This window comes from Micropterus dolomieu, linkage group LG17, assembly GCF_021292245.1.
Source record: "Micropterus dolomieu isolate WLL.071019.BEF.003 ecotype Adirondacks linkage group LG17, ASM2129224v1, whole genome shotgun sequence".
Classification (NCBI taxonomy): Eukaryota; Metazoa; Chordata; class Actinopteri; order Centrarchiformes; family Centrarchidae; genus Micropterus; species Micropterus dolomieu.
This window is the reverse complement of record NC_060166.1, coordinates 31,611,202-31,634,481: the sequence shown is the minus strand read 5'-3', so window position 1 is coordinate 31,634,481 and position 23,280 is coordinate 31,611,202. Positions and strand designations below refer to the sequence as shown.

The window sequence follows — 23,280 nt, the reverse complement described above, 5'->3', positions numbered from 1 at the left end:
GTATGCTCAAGGACTACAGCTGCGGGCAGCATCTATAAAAAATGCAGTGTATTTGCAGACGAACAGTGAAAAAAAAAAAAACTTCTCGGCGCCTGTCCCATACCATCAACTGATGCCATGTGGCATAGAAAGCATAGAGGACACAGAGGAATGACTCAGAGTCTCAGCGGGGACAGAGTGTCATCGTCACACTGCTACTCTTGTTGTAAAATGAAGATTGTGTTGAATCTCCATTTTACCACAAAGCATGATGGTCTGCATGTAGGATTAATGCAGTCAACCAGCATTTTCATTCAATGCCAATACCAAATTCATATAAGATTTGACTAGGACGCCAAAACAAACAAGAAAAAAAATCTGTAATACTGCGTGTTACCATATTGACTTGGAAAGTTGCTTAGTAACATTTGTACTGGGGTGTGTGAAAGGCCGGCAGTTTGTCTTTGACTGATCAGTAAATGTTGCGTAATTTGCTGCTGGCACCAGTTTTTTCATCCAGTGTAGGTCCAATATGTGATGGCATCTGAATTTTGTACTGACTGCTACCACCACCATCAAGACCCACACTCTGAACATACTGGAATTTGCATGTGTAGGTCACAGTTGTTTTTCTGTGGACACTATGGCGCAAAGTGGCATTTCCTATGGAACAGTGGGTTTTGTCCCTTGCCAGCACCTGCTTGGTATTTTTTTGGGGAAAACCACTAATGTTCTGCTGCTGCTGCCTGTGATTCCACTAGTGTCACTTGCAAACTAGCAGCACATTGCAATTTTGGTATTCACCAAATTTTGGGCCATCCACAGCCTACCTGCTCAGACCAAGTCAACATCACACTACACTTACTGCACACTTTGCTTACCGTATGTGTTGCCTCCACCAGTTAGTGATATTTGCATCCCTAACTGGTGGAGGCACACCTATATAACTAACTCCAAAATTATTTTATGTGCTTTACTAATTACGCAGAAAGAAAATACTTAAAGGAGTGGAGCCAGGAAGACATGCTAAAGATTAATGTCTGATTCTTAACCGCATCTGTCAGCCACAACAGCTTTCATGTATGAAGGCCTTCCCTTTCAGTTGATTAACTCTCTTTGGAGCCATCTGAAGGCAGCTGGAATGTGATTATGTATACCAGATCCACCGGTAACCTTGATTAAATCTTGTGCAAGAAGGACTGGGCTGTTGCAAAAGCAACACACAAACTTCTGCGTTCTTGTGAACATTTAACTGGTAGGTTATATCTCAGTGGCCTTGATAGTCTAACGCAGGCTATTGAATAAAAATTACCTGTGAATGTGTGTATGTTGGAGACTCTGACATCCTCAGGAATTGGTTATAAATGAATGCCTATTGTTAATGTTAATCCTACATGCAATCCTAAAGTAACTGCTTGGGCAAAACAACATTTTTACAGAGTAAGTAATCATAATGACTCATGAGCAGTGTGTACTCTGTAGTTCTAAGTGAAAATGAACCATGAGTTTTCATGTTGCTTAGACTAGAACAATAAGTCATAATAACTAATTCATACTGTAGTGCGAGTATTGCATTAAGGAAGCATTGCAAGTCTGTTCAAAGGGAAAGAGAAAATAAACCTATCAAACCAAGCCTAATACAAATAATTGTCTATTGATGAGTTTTATTTGCCTACAGGGTACAATGGCCAACAAGACACCTTAATTGTGTATTTAACAGCTTTTGAATTGTCTGAGAATCATCAATTAAATTTTCAGCATTATAACTTTGTCCCCCAATGATGTCCGGTTGCTTAGCTCTATTGGTCATGTTTACAGTGTTCAACACAAATGTTCACTAGTCAGGCTCGATCGTGTGATACAAAGGCTTTAGAGCTGCTTAACCCATGAAAGGTTTGATGCCCTTTTTGATTTTGTCTAACTGACAGGCAGTATTTGAGCTCTGCCATGACTGATTAAATGTGCCCTCTTGCCTACTATAGCAGTGCTCTTGGTTTGGATTGAACTTCAAAGACTGTGGAAAGGCAGTGCCTTTGTGACACTGACAGTCTTAGAAATTGTATTTGTGACTGCAGGAAATAAAGCCCTATCATGGTGTTTTTTGCAATGTAACATGATGAAAGCTGGGGTGAACAGATCAACTGACTGGCTACGGTTGAATGACATGACTATATACAGTATACTATGCTGTGAAATTGGAAATCCGTCAAACATAGATTTTTTGGTGTGATATTTTCCACTGTATCGGGACAATGCACAATGTTGCAAATCAATAAGTAGGACTGTTCGTTGGTGACAATGGATTTATAGGATATTTAGTATCTTTCAAATGACCAGAAATTGGACTATATCGTAATATACAGATTATAGACAATACTGGCTAACCAACAAACATTTGACTATATTTGACTTGAAATAAAGGCTGTAGTAATTGGTAGTTGTAAGGCAAAGTTAAATTCATTCTGGTCAGCTGATTTATTTTGGTTACCTTATATTGTATATTCTGTTTTGGTCCATAAGCCTGTGATTTATAGTTCACTTTCAATGACAGAATAAATTGTATTTACCCTGCTAAATTTAGTGAAAACTATTCCTCACTGTTAATGTTAATTCAATCACTTAAATTTTTCTGTTGTTTAATAACAACACTACTTTGCATATGTTAACATTTCTGCCAAAACAACTGCACAAATACAGTATGACACTAAGGCTGATGGTTAAAAAGAAGTTTTCCACTCATCAGTATGAATATATTTTCAATCTTAATTTTGCTTGTGAACATTTCTATGATCCAAAAAGGTAATGGACTTCACAATAAGGCAATGTTAAAACAAAAAAATTATGAAACTGAGGTGAAGATTTCAAATTGTATCCCAAACACTATCCTAAACACTTGTATCTTACTCCATCTGGAATCACATGTTTCTGATACATGTTTCATAACAGCTGCAAGAAATCATGACCTGCCTTAAACACCTGAGATGATGCTATAAAAACAGCTAAATGCATAATAGTGCCTAATAATTTATAAAATGAATTCATGCTTTTTATTTACATGTTTTGGGAACACACTAATGTGCTTGTAATTATTGGTCTGTGCTCAGGTAATACTTAAACTTATCAAACCTCTCCAGGCAATACAAACAAGAGGGCTTAATTCCGTTTTTCGTATTATTAGGATTCTCAAATTGACATTATTATTTTCTATTGCACAGCTGGAAGCCATAACTAGCCTTCTATGAAATGATTACTTGATAGGTGATCTCATCAAATAATAAATAAATGAGACAGTGTGCAGCTCAAAGGCATGGTTTTCAAAAAGTCATAATCTAATGCAACAAATATGTCTAAATGCATGATAAACTGCCTCAGAAACTTGTGCCTTCAGAAAAGGTTTTACACTTTTTTACTACTAAGTTTAATCTATTAGTGTATGTCACACCGTCTACCCAAAGTTATGGTAAGCATATGCATGCTGCAATATTACAAGAATTTCCACAGTTGATATGGTGCAATTTGATACATTTGTCAGGACAGTAATTCCTCAGGACACTGCACATAGTCCAACACGCTACCTTACCACAAACTGCACAATGGAAAACACAAACAGATAGACACACTTGCAGAGGAAGTGGGAAATTAGCTTTTATGAACCAACATTGTAAAACTGATTTAAAAAAAATCTCACTCAGACAGTGCCGTTAACCTGCTAGGAATCAATATCATAATAACAGAGAGTGAACATAATGCATGATAAGGTTGAAAACAAATTGTAAATACACATAAATGTTTTTTTTATAGACATAACCATTACTGAGAAAATGGAAATTATATTTGTGTGTAATAAAAAAAAACATTATCACAGAAGGCACAATTCAATTTAAAGCTGACCCACAACATTTCTATCAGCACTTTAAACCCAGCATCCATTACTCACAACTACTGTAGGCTCTTAAAGAGATGTTGAATGCCAAATTATAAATGCAGGGCTCCACGCTAACTTTTTTCCCCAAGGAGTACATGCAAGTTTAAATGCATGATAAACCTTGGGTAGATGGTAGGAAATACACTATTAGAATTCAGGAAGAAATTCAGGAGCAGAGTATAAAATGTTCAAGGAACAGATTAACTAACAATTTATTAAAGGGGAACATTACAGTACGGTTAGCACATTTTGGGGGGCAAATGCGAATGAAATTCTTGCACTCTAGAGCCCAGAATGGATGGTTAGAATAAATCCAGAAAACAAGCAAAACATGGCAGAACAGTTGGACGCTAGAAATAGCAGAAATGGGAAAACTAGCAGTTGTCACAATTTCTATGAACAGGTTCACAGGCCATGGGCCCTAGACAGATCAAACTTCTAACCCTCACTCCTCTTTAAATTGCACAAAATTAAGGATGTAATCACTCAGCACTAATCTATTCATCTGCTTGAAGGAGGACGGACATATCCAACTAAGACTAAAATAAAAGCAGCTGTAGCACACAAACCTTAGCACACTGAGTACTGATGCCAGTGGCTTTCCAAAGTATCACCTAAGATGACAAGAGGTGACATTTCTTGTCTGGGTCACTATGAGCACAGACTCCTTCCCCAGTCATCCTCTACCCACAACTCTGCCTGGTTTATGCCACTCTCATCTGTACAGTCAACTCTATTTCTCTGTGTTGGAGATACAGTGTATGCTGCAATCCAGACGACACCATCTGTTTCGACTCTCTGTGACAAACAGAAGAATGAATCAGACTGGATATTTGAAATTGAAATCATAAATGAACTGAATGGAAATTTCGTTTGAGGAGAAACCGTACTACTGCTGACCTGTCGCCTTCATAGAATTCCAGAAGCAGCAAATGAAGAAGCAAAAGTGTCACCCATAAAAAATGTTCATTGAACATCTATAATAAATGAAGAACACAGTGTGCAGAACAGCTGAACCATGTGAAGACAGCCTAACTGATGCACTACAATAAAGAAAAGTTTTCAAACTGCTCTTTTAGAACTCAGTAATCAAATCTAATTGATCCATTTTCAAGACTTCTTAGTCTTTAAGACCCAAGACCCAAATTTTTTGCTCTTTGTTTCACTAGTCTTTTGAATCAATGTTAGTTCTGATGAGCTCTGACATTGTTAAATCCCTCCATGCAGCCCCATTCAAGCATCCCTGGGGCTTTCTTTGTTCTAGAATAAAAAGTAAAGGTTCCAATCTCCTCACCTCTCGCTGTTAACAGTGTCCTGCTGGCATGTGATGGCTGTTTTTAAGGATCTCCTGGTCAACACAAGTGTTTGTAACTGACATTGTGACAGGATATCTTCTCTTAACAGCACAGAAAAAGGGGCGTAAAAACAGGCTTATAAATGCATCCACACCCATTTGGCAAGTCCTCTGAAGAGGATTCCAGACTTCAAAGATGAGCACTTGGTAATCTGCTTTAAATGGATGTTTCAGCACCTCCATCATAGCCAGATCATCAACTGAGTCGACTTAAACCATGGCTGAAAAAACAATGCTAATAGTGGATAATTATCAGCTTTTACTCCATCTGCACTAGCTCTTCTATTCCATCTCCCATCACACACAGAGGCTGGTGAATAAACACAATGGCATGAATAAATAATGACCCCACAATCCTCTTAAGGTCCCCGAATAGTGAGCGGAAAAAAGACAAAAGTTTACTTTTGGTGTTTGAGAGCAAGCGGAGCCTGAAATTGTAAGCGACTCATTAGGGCTACATGTGGCTTGCCTGGGGCCTTGCTGAACAAAGATGGCACCATCCCCATCCTGTCATTCCTCAGCACACTCTAGGCCTGGCCTAATAAAATTCTAAAGTATACCCTTAAGAAACAGCTTCATTCCCAATAAAAGGGCTTAAGCACTGCCTTAAAAACCTTCATCTTCCAAACTTTCTTCTGGAATCATAATTCTATAAAACTGAGTGGGAGTTCTCAGAGTACTGAGAAGGCCACCTTTGCTTGATTTTCTATGTTTTGTATGAACATCATAGAAATATCCTTAAATGCAAAAGGAGCACATCTCTGTCAAAAAATTATATCCTCATCTCATCGCTCTCTCCAGATAGCTTACATAAAAGCCCACTGTTTTTCATTTCAGACACTTTGTCAGTGTTAAAGAATTGATTTGTGTGTGCCTCCCAGCTCCCACTGAGTGCATGACAGTTCAAAAGGCTATCTAAAATACATGCTGTCAAAAGGCTTGTGTTTCTAAGTGCTTATATAATTCAAAACATGGTAAAACTACAGCCACAGTTTGCAACATGGCAAATGAGGTTTGTTAATAATATAAATAGTTGTAAGAATGTAAGCATTATATAAGGCTGGCTGCATCCCTTGGACAGAAATAGGAATTCTGATCTAGTATCAACATTTTGCAACAATTTAGGTGCATCTCTTAACTCTCTTTTCTTTTTTTAAATTTCAAGTATGCGTTCAACACAGTGGCATGTCATGTCATGGCAAGAATGCAGTGATGAGGACTCAAGTTTGAGACTCGGACTCATGTCGCACTTAAGTCTTAAGTCGCACACACAGTGACTTGAGACTCAAAAGACTTCAGACTTGACTCGGACTCGAGATGCGGGACTCGTGAACAATGTTTATTTTTAGAAAACGTCTGATGAGATTGCTGTTATTCCCCTCCCTGCGTTACCTATAACCTACCTACGTAACACAACTATGTATCTGATGCGCGCAGCCTAACGTGAGAGAGGACAACAAACACAAGTGTTGTGCCGAAAAGTGATCGTCTGCCGAAAACTGATTGCCATACGTGGGAGGGTGCACAGTATGTTAAAGCTGTACTGCATAGTCTCTTTACGTCTTCAGCTGCATCTGGGTCAAACAGACATAAAGGGAAATAAACATCCTTTTATACCCCGTAGTAATAGCAAAGGTATGTCTTTGTAAAACTTTACCAGTTCTTTTAACGGGATAATTACAATTGTGGCTAAATAAGCGTTTGCAGTTTATAGCGTAATCAGGCCTGACATTTATGTGATCATAGGCAATTATAGAAGCCTGTTGTTGCCAATGGATTATGTGTTTGGTAGGCGTATATCTAATATCCTTGTTTATATTTGGAAAACAGACTGTATCCTACTACTGAGTTATAAGACATGATCTCTTCTGCAATTATCATTATGACTCTACATTATTTTACTTGCTGTGTACCAACCAATACAGTCATTTTTACCTGTTAAAATACCTTTAAATGGCCAATACAACCCATAACATGCAGTATTTGACTTGCCAGAAAGTGACTGCAGCCTCTTACTTATTGACCGAAAGGTATTTTCTGCCCTGAAAAGTGTTGATTTCATTAATGAGAGTTATATTTAACAGATTATAACTCACCTAACACTTTTTACCTTTTAAAATACATTTAAATTGCATATACAGCCCATAAAATGTAGTTTCCCACTTGCCAGAAAGTGATTGCAGCCTCTACCTATTGACTGAAAGGTAGTTTCTGCCCTGAAAAGTGTTGATTTCATTAATGAGACACTGGTTTGAGAGTCTGGGGGATCTGTTGACTTACAGTAGTTTATAAGCTGTGATTAGTTCTAGTCTCATTGGGTTGTGCTCTGTAAGTGAAAAACAGGCTACAGGTTTATTGTTGATCATGTAACGTTACAGGTTTATTTAACATTAGTTACACTGGTTTGAGAGCCTGGTGGATGTGTTGACTTACAGTAGTTTTTAAGCTGTCATTAGCTGTAGATGCATTGTACATTAGGATACATGGTTGTGCTCTGTAAGTAAAAAAAAACAGGTTACAGGTTTATTGTTGATCATGCAACGTTACAGTTTTATTTAGTTAACGTTACACTGGGTTTGAGAGTCTGGGGGTTTGACTTACAGTAGTTAACAAGCTGTCATTAATTGCACTGCACATTACATGGTTGTGCTCTGTAAGTGAAAAACAGGTCACAGTTACAGAATTCCTTATTCATAGTTTTCATGTGATGTCACATTCCAAGGAAAACGTTCCCTTAGAGGGCAAAAAAGATGTTATTTTCCGCTGCCTGCCAACCAGGAAGCAAGTGATATACTGTTACTATGAGTTTTTTACTTTTACATTGCCAAAATGCTGGATGGTAGTTGTACTTTCTGATGCACAAATTGAGGAAGAGACAAGCCTGAGCTGTGTTGGGTGAGGGATTCCTCACAAGGTAAACATAAACATTACCACAGTCTATGATTAACAATAGAAATGCGGCAGCGGATGCTGTAACATGGATCGGAAGTGCCCAACACTTGCAGTTTGTGTTCATATTATTGTTTTTCTTAAGTTGAGAGGTGATCCAAATAAATGTAACTGCTCTTGCGGCGTCTCTACAGGGGAGTCGCGGTGTGAGCTGCTATATTGGTCTGTTGTTTTGCCCTCCAGGTATCGCGAATGTCACGTGACTGAAAACTATGAATTGCTATGCAGTGTTCTAAGCAGCCTGGGTTGAATGCAGCAGGTGATACAACACTCATTATAACCACGAGTGACTTGAGACTTGACTTGGAGTAGCTTAAAGACTTGAGACTTGACATGGACTCTAGCTCAAATACTTGTGAGCAAGTCTGCAAGAATGTAATAATAAAACATAACTTATGCAGACAGAAAACACCTTTTTGCATAGTAAATGTAAGAGACTTTGGTCAGAATGAGGTCAGCCAATTCCAATTCCAAATTTCCATTGAGGTGATAATTAGAAATAAATTTGCCTGGGGTAGATGGGGTCCTGGCAACTGGATGGGCAACAATGTGAACACCAGAACTATCCTTTAATATTCAAACCAGTGGTAAATCAGAATGCAATTTGAATATAGTTTTTCTATTGCTCGAAACTGAACATTAATTCTTTAACAAGCTAATTGTGGTAATGGTAACAGTAGTCAGAAGCACCATTAAACTGCAATATGCTGTTTATTGTAAGATGTTTAAAATGTTTTTAAACTCACAATCTTATGAATAGAATACAGTAAAAGATAACAGTATAATGTATTAGTATCATTAAATAATGTTTGCATAGCTATTACCTCAGTCAATCCAATTAATTGATTTGTGTTGCTATTTTGGTTCTTTTGGAAGATACACTTTGTTGTACTCTGATCAGCAGGATCAGGACTGAGGCAAATCAATTTTAATTGATCAGAAGTAACTACCTGTATTGTTACCTGTTATACATAATGTCTTCTTTTTTTTAGAATCAAATGCATATTTGTTCAATGCATTTTTCCTGAATGCTTTAAAGTGAACGCAGGCTGACTAAAATTGAAAGATACTATATTCTCTAAGACGTCTCTAGGATGTGTGTGAGCATGGCAGAAAGGTGCAACCACTCTCATTTTTATCCCACTGTAACCTTTTTCCGATTTAATGACGCTTTTTATTTTATAATGCAAGTTTTTTCTTATCTCGTTTGCACTCACACATAGAACCTGTAATACCTCTGCTTTATTGTCATGTGTACACAGTTCACCAATGCAACAGTCAGCAACTCTCCCAGGACCACCGTGTATAAATAAAGATTCACTGAATTAATGAAATTAATGCTCCTGGCCTAGCAGCATTTTGGGATCCTTTATCAAATCATTTTGCAGTTGTGACTTTTCAAGTTTGAACTTAAAAAATCACAGACTCGAATGTATGTACTATTTAATAAATTATTGTTAAACTACCAGTAAACTATTAAGTAAACATTATACTCTTTATATAATACACTCACGTACAGTTCCTCCTCCAGGTTGTGGACAGAGACTCTGCATTAGACAGTTGTACATTGAGCCAGTACCATTGTGCCAATATTTGCTGCTTCAAGCGACCTCCTCCGCAGAGCAACCGGCTCCCCTTGTTCTGTTTTACATCAGTTTTACTTGTTATTGTTATAAATATTGTTTATTGTTTAACTTTGTTCAAGTTGAGAAATACACATTTAAAAATGTCAGTATTTCACACATTCCTTGATAATTAAGCAAGCATACTCATAGTACCATTTGTTCCATTATAACTGATCTGATACCAGTGGTCTTGAATTGCAATAGTGTCCACAATAATTGCAATATGACTTTTTCTCCAAATTGTGCAGCTCTAATTGACATAAAAAAGATGCAATCTATTACAAAAGTGGCAACTGGATACAATTAAATAAAAATAAAAGCGCTTGCTTTCCAGGTTCAATTGTGGAAAAGCCTTACAATATTATTACAACAGTGATGTACCAGTCATATTCTATAGGGTCATACAACCAATATGTTTTTTAATATAACTGTTATCAAACAAGCTGACTGACAAAAGTCCAATTATTTTCTATTTCCTGAATTAAGTTGTCAAACAGTTTAAAAACAACAGCCGCAGGTTGCCATCCATTCCAAAGCTCAGTGCGGAAATTTTCTGGCTGTCCTGGACTACATTTCCATTGGCACTAAATACTAAAACTTACACGTCCAACCTTCCATAAACCACTATTAGTGCTTCGCTAGTAATAAGTCAGTTTAAATCCTCTAAATAGTTCAAACTGCCTGTGCCAAAATTTGGTAATTCACGCAGTCAAAGTATTGAGGTTTGAAGACAGAGAGAATGCTACTCTGCTGTGACCTGCTGCAGAAGCTGGCAATTCATACTGCTGAGATAAGACCAGTGTTTCTAGCGTGACAGCAGTACTTTTAGGGAACCACTGAAGGCAGAGGGAAAAAATCTAAAGCTTATGTCCCGAGCTATTTTCTTCAACATGCACAGGCTGTGAAATTTCACTGTGCCTAGCTACTCTCACTGGGAAAGAAATAATCCAGGAAGAACCTGAGCTGTCCAGCACAACAAGGTTTAAGAATTGCAGGGTCTTTGTGTGTGTGAAAATGTCTGAACTACCCCTGTCTCTAAGCATGCTAATCTTATTTTGAATCATACAGTACTGACAAACCCTAAGAACAAAAGTTGGAATGCAAATAATCAATCAAACAGTTATGCTCACAGACAATCGTCTGAGATATCAGAGATTATCTTGTTTTTGAAGTGGTTCAAAAGTACTGCTTTCAAGTACAAAAAAACAACAATCACAAACGTGATGCAGTTAGTTGCATCGTCTGAAAATTTTGTTGTGCTGTGTTTTTTCATACTTAAAGGTGCTTTGATGCTAGAAACCTGTGTGTATTTTTTCTGTTTGAAATATTCTGCACATGAATGTAATACATATGAAGATAATGTGTACACAAGCAAGATAAAGAAAGGGATGAGCTACTTGCAGGAATGAGAAGAAGAGAAAGAGGGGGGACACGGACATGCAAGCCGCACCAGATGACCCTTGATGTATTGTCTCGTTTGAAAAAAAGAGTAAACCAATTCATGCATTTAAGTTGTATTTAAACATTATTCACACAAATAAATGAGAGTCCTGTCCGGCGTCTCCACACCGCCTCCTGCATCTCAACACTTCAGTGGCCATGTAGATGCAGTCCTACAAACGCGAGACTCCATAGATTCAATTAAAGAGGTTGCCAAAGAGTTGAAAGAAATAACTTATTTTATGTGCCATAAGCTGTTTACTGAAATATCTCCTTAATAAATAGTGCTATATTTTCCCAAACCTTGTGTTTTTACAAGTAAGATTGGGTTAAAAACATTCTCCCATAAAGTGTGTTTTTTATAGATCCAAAAGTTTGCTTAGTAGGAGTGTCTTCCTTCTTTTGTCTGTACGCAAGGTTTATAAGTGAGGCCCCTGGTGTTTACTGATGATTTTTTTTGTAAATCAAGCAAGTCTGAAGGTTTTGTAGCAAAGACTTATACATATCTGAGGTGACCGCTAATGTAACAAACCTTAGCATGGAAGTTTTATTTCAGTCTCATACTAGGACAACAGCACGTTAGACTGATTCCTCAGTCTGAATAACAACCGCTAATTGATTGCACGAGAGATAACTGGTCGTTCAGAGCTGTCAGGATTTTTTTGCAAGAAACTGATATACAATGTTACAAAAAGAGCATGAAAAATAAGGCTAAATAAGATAATTAAGATAAGATGAAATGAGATAAAACACTACTTTCAGGAATGCAGTATCAGGAAAGAATTACAACAAAACTTTTCATGAACAGGACTGCAAATTAACTTGAGTACTGATCTGATACCAGTGGTCTTTTTCCTTTTTAATGAAAAATATGTTTACCTACTTATTAATATAAATATAAGTGGTCAGAACAAAGTTTTAGTTTAAAAAAAAAAAGTCTGTAAAATTAAATGTTGCCAATTATATAACAACAACAACAACAAAAAAACTTTTGTAAACTATTTACATGAGCTGATACAGATCCAGAACATTAAACAAGTGCCTCACTATGTGTATCCCATTTTAGGCAGGGAGAGTAATATAACATGAGCATAGATAATTTACTTTATGTTAAATGGATACTGCTAAGAAACAGACAGAAGTTGTGAAACTGGGTTCGGATGATCCTCCCTCGAGGAGGGCTCATCCTGCTCCATGTCGTTCTTTGAGCTGTAGTGAGGCCCCTGAGCCTTGGTGGTAAGATGGGCCCTGATGTGCTGTTGGTTTATACTGTCAGAGGCACTAGCAGGAAGCGGGTATGGAACTCCACAGATAACAGACCAAAACTGTCCGCACGGGCCTCTAAAACCCAGCAAATTAGCCTGCAAATGAGCCAGAGAATATCTCTACTAATCCATGATCTGAGCAGAGACTCTGCCAAAAAAGTAAACAAATAAATAACTTCACAAGAAATACTGGGGGTGGAAATAACCACTGCTGTGAGCTAGGAAACCACTAGTGATTTCTTTGAAGCATCATTTTGCCTGATATTCTGAGGCGACGACGCCTGTCACTGTTTCAGAACAAGCATCCATGTTGTGCTCGATGTAGATGCAGGGAAAATACAGATCCCAATTTAACAGAAAACACAGACCCGTACAGCAAATGATCACATTTTCTGTGATCATAAGATGACAAAAGGCATCAAAATACCAGTGTTTTACAAAAGCAATTATATTTGTCTTTACAGGAACACTGATATAATTACCAATCCTTAATGTATAAATGGTATAATCATTTCTGTGATTCTTTAAAACACAATTTTCTGTACATATTTGTCATTACAACTTAGCAAATACAAAAGGTGTCTGTCAAAGTGAGGCAATTAGTGTCTGTATAAATAGCTCTTTCCTTGATCTTGATTCTTTGAACAAGCTTGCGAGTTATTTGAATTAATGTCTTGGATATAAGATGTATTTTTTACGGAAAGGAAGACAGTAAATTGAATAAAATATGTTGTGACAAAAAATACAATTTAAAAATTAAACCCACATTTTAAACCCACATTTATGAAAAACTAGTTGAAGCTTTTTTACTATTAACAGGTAATGAAATTCATTTGTGCATAATATCTGTTGTTACATATAGACATGAGTATTTTATATCAATTCTCAATTTCAGCTTTTCGTGTTGCTTGTCAATTTTGCTACCTGCAACATGTACAGTAATACACAAGCAGATTAAGGTTTATGGTACGTTAAGTACTGACATATGACTAATCTTCCAAATAATCTGCAGCACACAGACAACTGCAAGCCAGGACTGTGATCAGTAGTAAAACCCTGCAGGGCAGTGGTACAACTGGAAAAGAGAATCATTCCATATAGTCTGTTAAAACATTGAAAGTACATCATCACTCTCAAATTATGTAATTAAATGATTCACTTTCAGTATGCAGACGGTTACAGTCTCCTGGAATGCACAATCATTTTCATGCCATTCTATTATAAATGTATGATTATTTCATTTACTAAAATAAGACAATCACATAAAATAGTTTTATGTTAACCAATAAACACTACTGTATAAGAACAATAAATATTTAAACAAGAAAGGCTTTACTGACCATATTATATACATAATTTAAATGAACAGAGCAATAACATGCTTGCTGTTTTGCAAGGATTAGGAATTTTTGTTGTCACTTTCATTTCACACAAAAAACAGGAAGACCTGAAAACAATATTTGTCTCGCTTTCATGTCCAAGTATTTATGTAAAAATTGTCTATATCCTTATTTTCTATGCACATGTGCCTTGTCGTGTGTGTGTGTATGTGTGTGTGTGTCCGCGCGTGTGTGTGTTGGTGTTAGAGTGTGTGCAAATATGCTACTTCTTCACCAAGGTCACAATAGGTAACCCCATCTCTGTGGGCCGACCACACTGCTGTAAAACATGCCCTAATGAATTCAGCCCTGTAATACAGAAAACATCTTGTCTATTGGAAGTCTGATTTCGCTTCACCCAACAGACTCTTAAATGTGGAGTGTCAGAAATTTGCTTATTCACCTCAGGAGGGTGTGGTAATCACCACTGGCATTTCAGTATGCATTGTCTATGCAGTACAAGATTAAGATGCAGAGGTTTCATCTCAAAGTGTAAAGATGTTGCTTATTCTGTGGTTACTTGTTGAAAACTATCATTATGTAGAGGGTATAATTTCTAACATGAATCCTTATTTTAATTCATCTGTTGTAACTCATCTGTAGTCGAGTGAATAATGATCAAAGAAATCCCAACTTGAAAACATTTTGTTATTTTGTTAGCTATATTGGACTATGGTAGTACAAAACAGTATTCAGTTAGACATTGCTACATTAATGTTTCTGTGACTTTTGCAAACTCTGATTTTTACTTTGCCTGGGTCTATTTGAAAAATACAACACTGTATTTAACAGAAGAAAATTAAACCAAAATTAGACCATTAAAAGAATTGAATTCCCTATGATAAATACAGTGAACAATCACCATCAAGCTCAGTAGGTGCATTTCTATGCAAGGGGAATGTGGCTTGGGCCAAGAATGACAGGAGTGAATAAAACTGAACAAATGTTCTTTCAATCACTATCAACATGGTGAGGGGACAGGCTGATGTACTCCCCACTCAAGTTCAAATCTGCGCGAGATTTGTTTTTCAAAGCCCCTCAACCTTTTGGGGCTGTGACATGTTTCTATGAGAAACACCTGCCCCTCATAGACATTCATGCTATGTTCAAAGATTCAGCAACTGAGCAACGCCCTGGAGCTCTTAACCTCAATCTTTCAACAGTTCAAAGTTTCTTCAGTCTTTAACCCTCCAACAAGTATCTGTTATGAGTAGCAAGGAAATAAGTCATTGTCACTGTAGAGTTTGCACTTACTGTGAGAAGTTTTTTTTCGTAGTCTGTTTTATAAGTTAGTAAGAAAAGCAATACTGATTGCTAGGCTATTGGCTAGGCTATAAATAATGCTTACCTAGGCCACATTTTTGGTCTCATCTTGAACCGGAGCATCTGCAGGTTAATTTCATACCCGATATGTTACGATCCACTAAAGTTAGGCATGATTCAAGATAAATAAATCCCTCTTTTTGTTATCTTCCTCATCTTGACTGTAAGGGAGCCGGGACAACAAAATTTCCAAATCGTCCCATTATCCCGTTTATTGTGTCCTTATTAAGTTATCCAGTTAGGTGATCCCAGGACGCTCAGTTACAACACCATTACACTATTCTATAAAAAAAAAATTAGACTTTAATATACAAAAACCCTATTCAAAATGTTACATACATCTATATAAGAAAACTTACTATACTATACAAAATAACTATTAAAGATGTTGCATAGATCGATATAAGATGATAATATAGGTTTCTGTGGTATTAGTAGCATGTGTTGTAACATAGATTAGAAGAACATGAAAAAGAAGAAAAAGAAGAAAGTGCAGAAGTTGTAGTGTTTTTGGTACAAGTAGATATTCATATTGATTATTAGTAATTTAGGGATTTGTGTAATTATGTGCAAACCAGAACAGCTTCATTACCATAATACAACCTGAATAATAGTAAGGCACCTTATATCTCAATATGAAAATTAGAGGTTATCAGCAGCTATAAAGGCAGAAAATAAATCTTGTCTGTAAACATATCTGTATGAAAATGCAGGAAATAGGCTGTGCATGGTAAATCCACATGAAAAGACTGGCCACATTTCATTTGACAACTGAACATCAATAAATATTGCTCTTACCCCAGCTAAAAGCGTGATCACATCAGCACATTAGCCACTATGTGCTTTGAAGGTAAAAATGTTGATTGATGACTTGTATTTAATCATGCAGAACAAAACACAGAACTGAATTAAGAAACCCGACCATCATTCATCTTCAAGTCTGTTTTTTTACCAACTATTTCCAATCATTAGTCAGTGGGAGAGCCTCAAAAGTGTGTTGTTCCCATGCTTACTTGGAGTTATAAGGAATATTCTTAATGTTTATAAAAAAAACAGTACTAACATTTTGATAATAATCACACCATTATATTTTCTACAAACATGCTTCATTCAATTTAGCAGAATTTCCACCATCACATTGGTCCTCTCCTCAAAATAAAAACTGGACATTGTCGTTTTGTATGTCCATTATTTCCAATCTACTTTAACTAATGCAAGTCCCTTTACGTTACCATAAACCCACTCTTCTGCTACTGCCAGAGATTCAACTGGCACTAAAAACAAGAATACATTGCACCAAGTATTGCAGACCTGTGAGAATTTCTGAATCAGGGTTAAGATTTGATTGAGTACTTTTAAAGCACAGATGGATCTGGGTCCATTGGATAATACTTGCCACTGTTTGCTGTTCTGTGGACATAGACTTCTGTTGTGATGTTAAAAAGATAACTTCTGTCATCAGGGCTGCTGATGTTGTGCCACTTTCTGTATTAAAAGCACTGCAAAATAATGTCACTACTACTACTATAATAAAAATTATTAGTATCAGTCAAGGCTGTGTTCTAATGAAATTCTAATTAATTTGACAAAAATCAGAGTTGATTTAGTGATTCAGGTCAGGGAGATCTCAACAGAAACCTCCACTAGTAGATTGTGTGCTGTGAAAAATCAAAATGCAGCTGGAAGGTTGTGGAGAGACTTTCACAAGAAGATTTCAGTGAAGTTCCTAGAGGCTTTGCCCCGAAGCAATGCCTACAGCTACCAGGATTTGAGTAATGAGTAATAATAAAAAATAATTTAACTCCAAAAACAAAATATTACACAGATGAGTCCTATACTTTATGATTCTCTGCCATCCATTGGCATAAGACATGTTCATACTTAAAAAATAATCTTTAAATAAAACAGTTTTGCTCTGAATAATACTACAATGCAGAGGGAGAAACTGCAATGCTAAATCACACTAGACTAAGATCAAAGCTTGGCTATATTTATATACTGTATATCTCCTTGATCAATATAGACCAGATCTCCCAGAAGAATGGAGTAAAGGAAAACCAAATCAGTCCACAACTAATCGCTCACTGGAACTAATTACATTTTGTCCATAGAAAAATACCAGCGTCAGTCACACAGGCATTTTTTCTATGAACAGGAACTGTGTAGGCCTTAGCCGCATTATTTCTCTCTGCAGGTTATGGAACACATAAATAACAGTCCCTCAGCAGGCTTTTGTGGTTATCTCCAATGCCTGTTGTCATGGTTACAGAAACGTAATAGTCTAGCCATGACAGTAAGGCAAAGTTGGGATTAGAGCACACATCTGGATAAGATATAATGGGGTAAAACCCAAGAACAGCAGCCCTCTCCCAAACCCAGCAGGTTGGGCAGGCCTCCTTGCTGTTCAGCCAGTGTAGAATGTGCAATGACTCAGCAGTTGAAGTGTCCTCAAGGGGGTCCCTAGGGACCAGAGGCATGTTGGATGAGAGAGACACACATACCTGTACACACTGCATGAATGCATTTTAAACGCCACCCAACCCATACACGTGCACAGGACATGCATGTAGCCAGACACAACACACAAACATACACGCATTAACAATCGATGCTGAACATAATTACTCATCCAATTCTCAAAAAATGCTAGTGATTGAAGGCAATCGGTCCATAGTGATACACTTTCAATTGTCACTGGTCTACCCATCATGTAGTAGGTCAGAAAAAACATTAATGTAGCACATAATTTTATGATCACATCACAACTGAAATGAATCTTAGTATAGCACATAATTAAGGGGTTTAATTCACAGTGTTTATGGGATGTTTTGGAATCACTTGAGCATCAAGAAAATTGTTCCAAAATTGCTATCGCTTCTTTGCATGCATTAAAACCAGGGTCAAGTAAGTCACATGTGAAGAGGGGGAGAACTGCCCAGCGGCTTGAATACATTAAAGCAGAGTAAATGGTTTGTTGATTTACAGAGATTAAAGCACACACAAGCAGGCCTGCTCGATGGATTTTAATTAACTTGCCATATATAAATTGTACGTTATCAGGCATTACTGAATTAAATGCTGAATACAAGTGCTCTTTCTGCTTGGGTGAGTTGAATAAAAGGGTACTTAGAATCTCGATTGGGTCTCACAGATGTAGTATGATGCTGCAGCTACGGGTGCTATGAATACATTCCAGCATACCAACCCCTCAACATCCATCCAAGGAGATTCTCTTTAATTATGTACCATACAGCCAAATTCAAGTCCCTTGGCATCTCAGATGATCAACCAGAGGGATACCACGTTCTCTCGCTGAGTCATTCGGGCAAATGGATTCCACTTCCAAGAGTCATTTCTGTCAGTTATAATAAGAAGCTAATACATAATGTGACACACTCTGAAATGCAAAACTATTCACAAGGTTCTCTGCAAGGCTGTGCCAGGGCAATTAGAATTTTGCTGCTAGGCCCTTGATGACTTCCTCTATCTCTGAAGTATCCTGAGGACAGTATCATAAATCTGCCAGTTAATATGCATGATTTAGGTTTGTGTTTAACTTTGCATAATGTGAAACAGAACTTTTTACTACATAGCAAGTCTATGTAAAAAAAATAAAAATACAAAAGACTCAGGCAAACAAACACAAAAGAGGTATGTGGGTAAAGGAGCCATGTCTGTCAGGAACTTCGTCCACACGGCACTGAATTTACTCCAAGAGCTTTTTCTTTCAGGGTATACACTATACAAGCAATTACCAACATTGTAACAAAGTTTATTGACAAATCAGCCCTGCGGGGACCGAGCTGAGTATCCAAAAGGTATTTCTGCTTCTAAACAAAATCCTGTAATATCATGACTGTATAGAACACTATTCTACAGTTTGAATAAAAGTATCTTCAGCAGAATTGCCTTTATCTTCTGGCATTTTCCACCACTTGACATGGCTCATAGTTACATATTCCCTGAGCTCAAGTGACCTTCTTAGCAAGCACACAGGCTCATCTGGCCCTTGGGGGAAACCAAGCCACAGACAGATGAATTCAATACATATGGCTTCCCACTTCCTGGCACTGATTTCACAAAGGAACCTGCCAGTTTCACACATACATTGTGATTTACACATTGAAACAAAAAGAATGATGAATAGCAGAGGTAATGTTATGCCACACTTCTGGCTGTACTGTATTACTGATAATTGTCTTTTCTTCAAGAGGTCAAATCCTAAATATGTTGGTCAAACAGACATTTACAAAGACAGAAAAGATGCAACTATTCTTGTGGTTGTATGGATTCCAGTTGTGCACTGTCAAAAACTAAACACATTCAAACCAACATAATCACCATTTAGTCTGTAGTATGCAGAACAGTCCAGCTTGTGTTTGGTGCTGTCTCAAAGATATAGCATGTCATACTGCATGAATGTACAGGAACATTCTTTGAAAAATTAACACAAATCTATTCCAAAATCAAAATCAAATCCACATGGAAAAAGACACATTGTAAAATCAGCTTTCCTGATAAGGACTGAGAAAAAAGTAAAAGAGAAAAGTACCGTACCGTTTTCTGTGTTCTCGTGTTCAGTGTCAGTGAGAGTAAGATTGGAGTTTGCTCTGCTGGAGAGGCATGAGCTGCGGCCTGACTTGGTGTTGCTGCGGCCCCATAATCTGACCGCATGCTCCGGCGACATGATGCCGTCTGTCTCTGTGTCTGCATCTGAGCCCACGCTGACTGAGTAGTCGCGGTGAGGCAGACCCATGTCAGTCCTGTATGTGGCTACGTGGGATGGAAGGGCATCTCCAAAGCCAAGGTTCCGAAGGGAAAAGTCTGCCCCTACAGCAAGCCAATAGATAACTTAACTCACTTAACATAATAAACTGTATTCAGTGCAGAAAAAGATGACAGCAATATCCTGGCCTTGAGAGGTGTAGTAATAATTTAAAAGTTTCACAACCAATAGTTGCAGAGTTACATGAAGATTCAAGTACATTTAGTACTTAAAGCCCCTCTGTACAAGATTGTTATGTGGTTATAGTATCTTTAGGATCTTTCAGTTTATTATTTTCACCACATTCATCTCAGTGTCATCTCAGTAAAGCAAATATGCACAATATTGTTCTTACTTTCCTTCAGTGCACAAGGACATGGTGTTTGTAATTAGGATTAAACATTTCAATTTTTTGGTAAATTGCAGATCTATGCTTCAGTTGGATTTAAAGCTATATCAACAGTGCCACTTTGAACTTTGATGATCAATAATACATTTGAATAAGCAGGCAAAAGGTATGCATGTCTTCCATGCAGTTTTTAATATTGGCACAGTAAGTTCAATCCCTGGCTACCTCTGTTAATAGTCAAACAACGTGGGCTGACCTCTACAGTGACTGAATGTGAATTGCCAAGAGACTTCTCATTAAAAAGCAATGATGCATATATTGAGACCAGGTAGTAACGTGCCCTTAAACCTACAAACCGTTGTTTTCATGTCATTGTGCACTGCAAATATACTTATAGATTAACCATACAGATATCAATGACAATCGCTTCTATTGGCACAGCTAAGGCTAACCTTGCCGGCTGAACTCGTCCACTTCGTGATGAACCATTTCCTTGACACGGCTCCCATAGGCCATCCTTGAGTCATGGTCGAAGGCCTTGAGTGTTTCACTGGAGCTGTAGGATTTGGGGTTTGGTTTGCCATCCTCACTGTCTGCTGACGAGCTTGTGTAACGGCGCTCTGTGTCCTGCCGGGCAGTGAGTGAGCGGTAGGGTCTACGTTCCTTCACTTCCATGGCTGCCTCCACACTATTTTCAACATCAAATGTGGGTTACAATGCCAGTTTAGTTTGAGTAATTCTGTAGAAGAAAAATACAAACAAAAAATATTTGTATGGAACGATGGCTTGACAGAAGTGTTGATTTTTAAATGTAATCCTTTCATAATGCATCATATAAACATATAATCATTCGCAACCATGATAAACTATTATTTTAAGAGGTTTAATATTAGATAATATAAACATCATCAAGTAGAAATTACTGATGCTCTCCATACACACACACACACACATACACACAAACTGTGGAAATTAATAAAATGCAAATGCATGTTTCCAAACAGCAGTGTATGCCTGGCTCAGCACACACAGGGAGAGCATGAAGAACCACCAGGATTAGATTTAATAAAATATGGTACAACAAATCTTGCATCTATAAAGTTTACGGTGCAAGTCTCCCACAAATATTCTATTTTATGTGCCGTATACAAATGCTGTGCCTCCAGCACCTGTAAAAGTGGCAGGTGTCCTTCCATGAATTGTGTTGTTTATAAGTTACAAATCATCACAAGCTGAAAACTGAGGAGCCAAACAAATCTAGGACTACCCTGAACCAGCAGAGAAGATTAAAATCTGAAACATAAAACCACAACTGTCAAATAGCACACGGTGTATAAGATCAATAGAGATATTTTCTGGGCTTGAAGGATACAATATTTAAGAAAAATAAAGAAACATGTGTATATACTGTATATTCAAACATACATGTTTTTGGTTTTAAAAAGGAGACCAAATAAAACCAAATACTAAATAACACTGTTGTTTTAGTGTAACATCATATAATGGATGTGTAATACTGTATTACAGTATTTAATTGATGATGCCTTGCAAACAGCTCATTCCAAGTGACCACATGTTTAAAGATATTGAGCTGGATTAACAAATGTCAATGTGGTTATAAACTTGATTAAAGGCTTCATCACTGTTTACTTTGAAGCTCAATTACTGAATATAGGCAATTAGTGACCAAGATATTGCAGCAATATCATACGTTTCCCTGCTTCTTCCAAATGCATGCATGATGATATATCCATAATTATGTATCAAGAGCTGAACACCTTATAATTCATGTTCCAGGATTCTACTCCTATCCTACTAGCTCCCACACTTAAACATGTATTTTACTATGAGGATAAATGGGATGCAAGTCACTGGATAAGAGAACACAGCTCTTTTTACTGACAATATGTCTGTGTTGTTCAGACAAGGATTTTCCACAAGATAAGCTCTTTATGAATACTGTATGAAATTTTTGTCGGACAGAACAGTAAACAATAATCCCAAGTGAACTATATTTGCCCCTACTTTAAAAAAAAGAAGCTTTTTATGAAGACATGATTGTTGGGTTTGGGGGTTTTGTTTTGTATGTATTGACAGCTGAAAAGATCCTAGTGATTAATGACTTGGGGCCTCAATACCAAGACCTCTGCCATACGGGGGGGTAAATGCTCCCATTCTGCAGCCGCAAGAGCACTTCAGCTGCTTCCAAGATTTCAGATGCAGCTTGTATGGGTTCCTAATTTTTACCTTTTTGCTCAAGATCCTTGATGCTATGCAAATTTGAGAGAGCGGACAACAAGCAGCTTTCTAAAGTGCATTGTTTCTGTTTCCAAAGAGCTGGGCTCAGTGCTTTGGCCATCTCTCTTCTGCACAGCCCTTCTTCATCATTATTAATAGGCTGGCATGCAATGAGATGTACCTTTGAGGCCATGGGAAACCCAGATGAGTTTCTCAAAGACGCAACAGACCAAACACAATGCTAGATGATATGGGATGCAAATGTAGGTCCTAGAAACGTATCCACCCTGAGTGCAGCTGTCAGAATTTTCACACAAAGCGCACTGTAAAACTAAACAGCGCTGTTCTTCATAAAAAGGCTACATCTGGCATTATCATTGTGTTTCAGCGCCAGAGAGCAAAGCTGTTGTTCTTGTTCATCTATCTAGGCCTAAATCCTGGGAGAAGGAGCCAAAACAAAGAAATTGCCACAGTTGTATTATTTTAATGTACTGGTACGTGAAGATAATAAACAGAAGACTTTATTTAACCAAGATGTCTCAACTCTTAATAAGAAACAGAAGTAAGAAGTGATAAGAGGAGTATTTTTAAAGTGTTATTATCAGGACTCAAGAGACTGAAAGTAGAAGGAGAAGGTTAATGAGGGTACATTCACAAAATACTCAGTTGGAAAAGTTATTTACAAAGAC

The 23,280-nt window shown here is 37.4% G+C and overlaps 1 protein-coding gene across 1 annotated transcript in view; it reads right to left on the bottom strand.

The window, feature by feature from the left end:
- tenm4 (teneurin transmembrane protein 4) overlaps window positions 1-23,280 on the bottom strand; it is a 217,006-nt gene that overhangs the window by 98,953 nt on the left and 94,773 nt on the right. Inside the window, exons 3-4 of the mRNA XM_046074291.1 lie at window positions 20,806-21,041; window positions 19,797-20,069 (exon numbers count right to left, since the gene is read on the bottom strand). Of these exons, the coding sequence (XP_045930247.1) occupies window positions 19,797-20,069; window positions 20,806-21,041 (509 nt within the window). The remainder of the gene's footprint in view (window positions 1-19,796; window positions 20,070-20,805; window positions 21,042-23,280) is intronic.